Raw genomic sequence first — 8,276 nt, 5'->3', positions numbered from 1 at the left:
AAATCGACCTTAGCTTGTTGAAAATGGCAAGCTTAAAAGGGAAAAGACATAAGTTTGCACCCGTACCTAGGGGTGGACAAAACCCTGCAACCCGGGAAAACCCGCCCAACCTGGTCCGTAAAAAGAGAAACGGACGGTTTAAAATGGGTATGTGGGTCTAACAAAGCACACTTGCGGGTTAGACAGGGTTCATACGGGCGAGTCCGGGTGAATTAAATAGACCCCTCGATACCCGAACCCGCCCGAAAATGAATACTCCCTTCGTCCCATTTTAACTGAGTTTTTTGCTCATTTCACACTTATCAAGAAAATGTGTATAAGTGAAAGAGAGGAAAGTTGTTTTGAGTGCCCTTATCAACTATTGGTGCATTATTCTTTATCATAAATTCAAAGTATAATATATTGAATTGAGAGTGGTGAAAGTAGTGTTAATTAGAGTTATAATTGAAAAAAAGTAATTAATATTGTATTGAAAAGTGAAATGAGTCAATTTTTTTGGGACAATATTTTTTGCAAATGACTTAGTTATTATGAGATGGAGGGTGTAGTATAGTGGAGATATGAAATGATTTCCTAGTGTTCTGTGTAGCTTTCTTCGAGAAAGGCTTTCAGTACACATTCCAGTCACTATTATAAGCAAAAATCAATATTTTGGATTCATTCATTAAATGATGTATGTGGTCTTTATTATACATCACATACATCATTTAATAAATAAATCTAAAATGTTTTTGACTTATAATAGTGACCGGATAGTGCATACACCCTCTAGTCACTTTTATAAGCAAAAATCAACATTTGAGATTCATTCATTAAATAATGTATGTAGTCTTTATTATAGACCACGTGCATCATTTAATGAATGAACCTAAAATACTCCTCCGTTTCAAAATGAGGTCGCTTTAGCCAAAAAAAATTGTTTCAAAATGAATGTCACTTTCAGTTTCCAATGCAATAATAACTTTTTCTTTTCAATTGTATCCTTCAATTAATACTATGTTACACTACCTCCAAAGTATTATTCTTTCTTTAATAAAAAACAAACCAATAGTTGATTAGAATAATTTGGTAAAACTACTATGACATTTGACTACTTTATTTCATTCCCTAATCTATATGCAATTGGCTAAAGCGACACTCATTTTAAAACAGATGAAATATTATTTTTTGCTTATAATAATGACCGAATGGTATATTAATTGTCTAATGTTTCTTTGACTAGATATCTACGAAAGTAATTACATAGGAGTAATGAGTAGTACCAGTACTAGATTTTTGATAATAACGATACAAATTGTTTTCTTTAACTTCAAACATTAATTTTAATAATGTATAATAATAATAATAATAATAATAATAATAAATAATAATAGTAATAGTAGTATAATCAAAATGGTACTCCCTTCCGATAAACACTATATTACCGTTTCACCTTCACTATATTTATTTATTTTCTTTTAACCATTTTTGTTTTTCTTTGAAACCGTAGAACCTAACTCTTTCACCATAAAGTCTCACCAAAACCAAAATCTTCTGCACTTGGATTCCTCTCTTCTTCACAACACTTCTTCTTCTTAATCCCTTTCTTCTTCCGTTTCTTCTTCTCAAATCACATCCTTTTCACAGTTTCTTTCAAGATTTGATTTTTTTCGTTGGTATATCACAGATCTGAGATTGTTAATATTGTTCCTTTTTATTTTGTATTTTGGATCTATGTTTTTCTTCTGGATTTCCTTTAATTGTTGGTTGTTTGAGGTAATCCGCCCATTGTAGCCCACCCCTACCCGTACCGTTAAAAGGGGGGCAACATAGTCATTTTGATGACATATTGGCATTTACGTAATATACGTAACTTTCCAAGGGTAGTTAACGAGAACAACCCCTATAAATACCATGCTCTCTGTCCCTTTGGCATTCTCCTCTCTCCCTTATCAATTTCACATTTTCGCCTCTCTCTTCTCTCTCCCAAGTCTCATTTTTTCTTAATTCTTCAAAATATTGCCAGATTCCAGCAACACTTTCTCTCTCATCTCCCTCTCCTCCGGTAAAATTTTCTTCACCCTAGCCACAACATATTTTTCTCCGCCAAATTACAATTTTACCCCTTCATTTTTCACTGTTTACCCTTTTACCCTCTCACTTTTACCCTATGAAGCCCGGATACTCCAAAATGGAGACGTACCCGTACCAGATACGTATCGGATACCGATACTCCATGGATACTCGCGGATACGCACCCACGAAGTATCCGAATTAATTATTTAAAGTTTTAAAAAATATTTTAACGGATACTTATACGATACTCCGCAGATACACAAGGATACTTATAAGATACTTCACAGATACGTATCCTAGAAAAAGATGAAGAGTAAAAAAGTGAGACGATGATGTAAACCTTCAGTGGAGATATATATGATTCAATTTTAGATATGCATCACTAGAATTGTTTCTCGATGAACCGCTTAAAATTATACTTCTTGTGAATGAAGGTAACGAGAGAGAGATGATTCAGTTAATCAATATTAGATAAAATTTGTGTTGAGTTCTTTTAATCAATGTTTATTTTCTTCAAGTATTTTACATACATATAAGTTTTAGTATAAAAATTTTGTTGACGTATCCTAGCCGTATCGTATCCTAAATTTTGAAAAATTTGCGTATCCGCGTACCCGTATCGTATCGTACCCGTACCGGTATCCGTATCTGGGCTTCATAGCTTTTACCACAAGACTTTTCAGTTTTCACCGCAATGAGATAAACCTTACTGTTGTTTTTTTTTTTTTGAAAATAATATTATATTATTTTTGGCGTGGGTTGGTAGTGACGTGGCATGTGGATATAGAGCCATGAATACCAAAACGATGCGTTTACCCCCTCGGCGTGTGTTGACACCTAGCACCATAACAACAAGCAACAAGCGAGAAGAAAGAGATGACCCAAGCCCATTTCAAAGGCCCAAGCCCAACCTATCCGAGCCCAGTTCAAAATTACTCAAGACAGATAAACGACTTTCAAGAACCGGCTCAGCACCGATGCCGTCCAATCAGCTCCTAGCGGGCTACCTGGCCCACGAGTACCTAACCAAGGGGACGTTGTTGGGTCAGCCGTGGGTCCAAGGGAAGACGAAGGAGTTGGAGGATGACGATGGAGAGGAAGGTGAAGGCGTGACGGAGACACTGTGCCGGAGCACGGAGATGAAGAATCAGATGGTGGAGAGAGAAAGGTACGTGGAAGTGACCGGTTTGTTAATGGGTGGTGGGACCCACCTTCAAGGCGTTGTGAACCCCACCCAGCTTGCCCGTTTTCTACACTTGTGATCTAAATATGAGACACAAAATTAGCTATTTATTTCTTTTTCTTTTTTTAATTTATGATGCATGCAACTTGTATGTGTCATGTATGTCATCATCATCGCTCTCATGATGTATCTATTGTTGTTGTTTACATGCAAAATGCATGCGTTTTGTTGAACAATTTTTTTTATCTATTTTCCTTGATTTGTTTCCTCCGTCTTTTAATTATTATGGTAAGTATGATTAAATTAATCTGTGTGTGCTTAACGATTTGCTTAATGCAACGTGTGATTGCTTAATGCGAGTGCCACATTTTGACCCTTTTTCATGTAGCATATGTTAAATAATTGGCGCGGTAACGGAAAATTTAGTGATTAGTAAAAAAAATAAAAATTCAGATTGTTTGTTATTTAGGGTGAATTAAATCGGATAGAATGTGAGTTCTGAGATTTGTTGTCTTGAGTGAGATACTGATGTTTTCTTCTTTCTTGACTTTGGGTACGGATCATTGTTACATAATCAGAATCTGATGCGAATATTAAGATATTATGCACGCTTTTCATTTATTTAATTTATAATTTGTGATTCATTCGGATGGTTTTGGCACGCCATATTAGATTTAGAACTTTTCTTTAGTAGACGTAAAAGTTGGTTGTTTAAAAGTTTAAAGCAATATGGGTCTCGATGCTTGGTTTATTGTGATGAGAATTTCGAAGCTGCAAATCTTCATCTGATACAGATGGAGCTTGGAAATGGCGAAGGCTTGGCACTTGTCCAACTCCATGTGTTTGTCTAAAACTGAGATAGATGTACGTTGTATTCCCTCATATCTCAATTATAAGTTAAAAAAAAAATTACATGACATAGTAGTTATGACCAACAAAATTTAGAGTATCAGAGAGTATTAAAATAAAAAAAAAATAGTATATAAAAATCCAATTTGCCACCATCCGAAAATGTGGAGCCAAGGATACTTTGCATGCAATCCACTAGGCGTGAACACATGATCCCTCCCTACATAATGGTGCTTTGGGTGCTGCAATCACAAACCCCATATGGATAAAGTCGAGAGAATGCTTCCTAAAGTGTACCATGGATTGCGTAACATATGCTACTTATCAGAAATAACATATGCTACTTATCAGAAAACATGCTTTTGTAGTTGTATTGGAGTTTGTATTGGTAAATTTAGTTTTGCCCACGCATCTTGGACACTTATCCTTTAGGTTCCACACACCCAACAGCCAACATTATTCAGTTTGGTTCATGGTGGGTATAAATGATGGGCGGTTTAAAGGGATGTCTCACACGGTCACACCATTGAGGTTGATGCGTGGTTATAAATGATGAGTGGTGCTGTCAATAAACATGAATGACACAATATGTTTATGTATTTTGCCTTATTCAACCTTACAAGACTAATTTATAAAGTGAGATATGTCATTCTTTATGAACTCGTTTCATACCTTATATTTCAGATACATCAGAATTGAGTTATTTTCAATATATGTTTACATTAGTCAAATTTCACTACAACTGGCTTTTGAGTATGATATTTTTAATGTGCATTTCGAGTCGAATAGCAAAGTGGTTGTTGACGCATTCAACGATTCGAGATCATTTGACAATGAGTTAGTCTTAACTATATCACTAGGGGTGGGCATGGTTCGGGTTAACCATATTAACTGAACCAAACCGAACCGAAGTGTTGAAATGGTTCGGAATAACCAAACCGAACCGTTTAAGGTTTGGAACTAACCGAACTGAACCAAAGTTATGGTTCGGTTAACCGTTTGCTTACCTATTAACCGAACCGAACCAAAACCAAAATTTTTAAACGAAATGTATTTTTTTTATCCTTTTGCGAATTTAATTGTGTTACTTTATCCTTTTTAAAATTTAATTGCAGGGTATTCGAAACATTATGATTATATTAAGTGTAATCCATTGATAAATGTTTTTGTGAATAATGGTGGAGAAGGAAAAAGTCATTTACCAATTCAACTCCAGCATCTTCCTAACGTTTTGTGGCAGTTTTTATAGTCACCATTTACTTTCTATGTAGTACACAGTCACAGATTCATTCAATCACTTAAACCAATTCACACGCAACACAATACAATTATAAACAAGGAAAAATCAAAGAACATCAAGAGCAAAAAACATGATCCAAGAACAAATGCTGCACCACTTCAAATTCTCTACCACTGCCTATGTATTCTCTTGCTTCACACTAATTATAACCATAATAACAACTCAAGCAGCTAAAGACCTATCCTTCATCCAGAGTTACTGTCCAAACACAAACATTATTTCTCCAAACACAACCTACCAAACAAACCTTAACAAACTTCTTTCCATTCTTTCATCCAATTCCACAAACAAAAATGGTTGAAATATAAACACAAAACAATACTCCACAGCATAAACCATAAGCCAGCATAAGATATCTTCATATCATTTCATTACTTAAGAAAGCAAACAATCAAATAGATATATGGCTTGAAGACATTCTAATGACATGAAACAACTAGCTCATAAGATTTAAAATCTATACAAAAATATACACATATCTGCAGAAACAAATGCACAAATACACTTTCAAATTTATAGCTCCATAGCTGATTAGAGGATCACACTTTCAAATTTATAGCTCCCCTATTATAATTCATCACACTGGTAGCGCACACAACAAAAGATGGCACAATGCTTTCACCAACAAATTTTATGGGTTCTCAACAGTGAGCTTCGATCGAGATTGAGCTTCGATGGAGATTTGAGTGAGGTGAATTTGATTGAAATTGAAATGAAATTAGGGTTTAGAAAAAGGGTTCAGTTCATATGACATGATTTTTGTGTGAAAAGGAATTAATTGAGTTGTAATAGTTCGGTTCGGTTCATAACAATTAATCGCGGTTAACAAAAATTTGGTTCAGTTAGTGAATTGTCTTTAAAATAATTGTTCGGTTAGATAACCAATATAATGGTTCGGCTAATTTTAGTATGGTTCGGTTCAGTTAACCGGTTCGAATTGGTTTTTGGTTATTTTTGCCCTGCCCCATATATCACAATGAGTAATGCTAACAACACTCTTCTAAACACTCACTTTTTTATTGGTTTAAATTAAGGTGAGTCTCACACTTTGAAAATTGGTTCAATCTAAAGTAGTGGAACATACATTAATTTCATCCAATAAAGAAGTAAATGTTAGAGATAATGTTTTAAAGAGTGTCTCTAACATTCCTCATATCACAATATTAATATTGTGCTATTTTACCCAATCACGATGATAATCAACTTTCTTTAGTATGGAGACAAGTTAATAGTGTTGTTTATAGCGTGGATAACTCATCATAGAGGCTAGCCCAAGACTAATACACCATTTTGCTTGTGTTTTTGTTTCTCATTTTTTAAGAAAGGAAATTATTCTATTATGCCCAAAAAGTTAGAGTATTGCAGTGTTTGATGGAGGATGAAATAATTTTTTAGTTTATAAAATACTAAAGGATACTTTAATCCAAGAATACTTCGATAAAATGGTTAGAGTTGTCTTTTAATTTAACTAAATGTTTTAGATTTGTAGAAGTGTTGTTGAAGGAGAATTTTCCTCAGAAAATAAAATTGAAGGAGAATTTTGTCATTTATTACGGAGTTTTTTTTTTAAAAACCCTGTTCCCAAAAAAAAATTCAAAACTGACCCCCTATGAGACTTATTTTCCAAAAATGACCCACTTTCAATTTTTGTTGATTTTTTTTTTGTCGTTTTCCTCATTCCCGCCATTTGAAACGGCGGGAATGAGCCGCCATCTGACACATGTCACATCGTTACTGGTCATGCAGGTTTGACTTATTTTTTTTGAATTTTTTTTTCGGTCCCGCCATTTCAAACGGCGGGAATGAATATTTAATTTTTTTTTCGTTTTTTGTCAGCCGTTTTTTGTTTTGTCCTGTAGTGTATCAGAAAAATGTTTTGTCCTGTAGTGTATCAGAAAATTGAGAAAAATCGTTTTTTGTCAGCCGTTTTTTGTTTTGTCCTGTAGTGTATCAGAAAATTGAGAAAAATGTTTTGTCCTGTAGTGTATCAGGATGTATCAGGAAATTGAGAAAAAATTTATTATTTGCTCCCAGCAATTTATTGTCGTTTTCCTCATTCCCGCCATTTGAAACGGCGGGAATGAGCCGCCATCTGACACATGTCACATCGTTACTGGTCATGCAGGTTTGACTTATTTTTTTTGAATTTTTTTTTCGGTCCCGCCATTTCAAACGGCGGGAATGAATATTTAATTTTTTTTTCGTTTTTTGTCAGCCGTTTTTTGTTTTGTCCTGTAGTGTATCAGAAAAATGTTTTGTCCTGTAGTGTATCAGAAAATTGAGAAAAATCGTTTTTTGTCAGCCGTTTTTTGTTTTGTCCTGTAGTGTATCAGAAAATTGAGAAAAATGTTTTGTCCTGTAGTGTATCAGGATGTATCAGGAAATTGAGAAAAAATTTATTATTTGCTCCCAGCAAGGATGTATCAGGAAATTGAGAAAAAATTTATTATTTGCTCCCAGCAATTTATTATTTGCTCCCAGCAGGAGTCGAACCAGGCACGCATGGGACAAAGCAATCCTGTGTTGCCACTTAGCCAATGTAGAATTGTTGTGAATTTACGCATCCAATAATATATATACCATCTCTTAAAACAGTTTTACACACCATGAACCATCCAATTTTTCATTTTTGTTTTTTTTAATATAAGTCTTATAATATATATATATATATATATATAGGAGTTTTTATAATTTTAATTGGATTCTAGATTTTATTTTGAAAAATTTGTCCGACGAATAGTTAGATGTGACATGTGTCCGACGAAAAATTTGGCGGGACCGAAAAAAAAAATTCAAAAAAAATAAGTCAAACCTGCATGACCAGTAACGATGTGACATGTGTCAGATGGCGGCTCATTCCCGCCGTTTCAAATGGCGGGAATGAGGAAA

At 34.4% G+C, this 8,276-nt stretch overlaps 1 protein-coding gene across 1 annotated transcript; it reads left to right on the top strand.

The window, feature by feature from the left end:
* Positions 1-2,722: 2,722 nt before the first annotated feature.
* LOC146956301 (uncharacterized) lies at positions 2,723-3,518 on the top strand. Its single transcript, XM_085728292.1, has one exon. It carries the CDS (start codon positions 2,847-2,849, stop codon positions 3,315-3,317), a length of 471 nt encoding a protein of 156 aa, XP_085584418.1. The 5' UTR covers positions 2,723-2,846; the 3' UTR covers positions 3,318-3,518.
* Positions 3,519-8,276: the final 4,758 nt, after the last annotated feature.

This window comes from Medicago sativa, chromosome 1, assembly GCF_051527215.1.
Source record: "Medicago sativa cultivar Bolivia chromosome 1, Bolivia_mono, whole genome shotgun sequence".
Lineage (NCBI taxonomy): Eukaryota > Viridiplantae > Streptophyta > Magnoliopsida > Fabales > Fabaceae > Medicago > Medicago sativa.
Note: the sequence above shows the minus strand (reverse complement) of the source record. Positions and strands in the feature narration are given on the sequence as shown.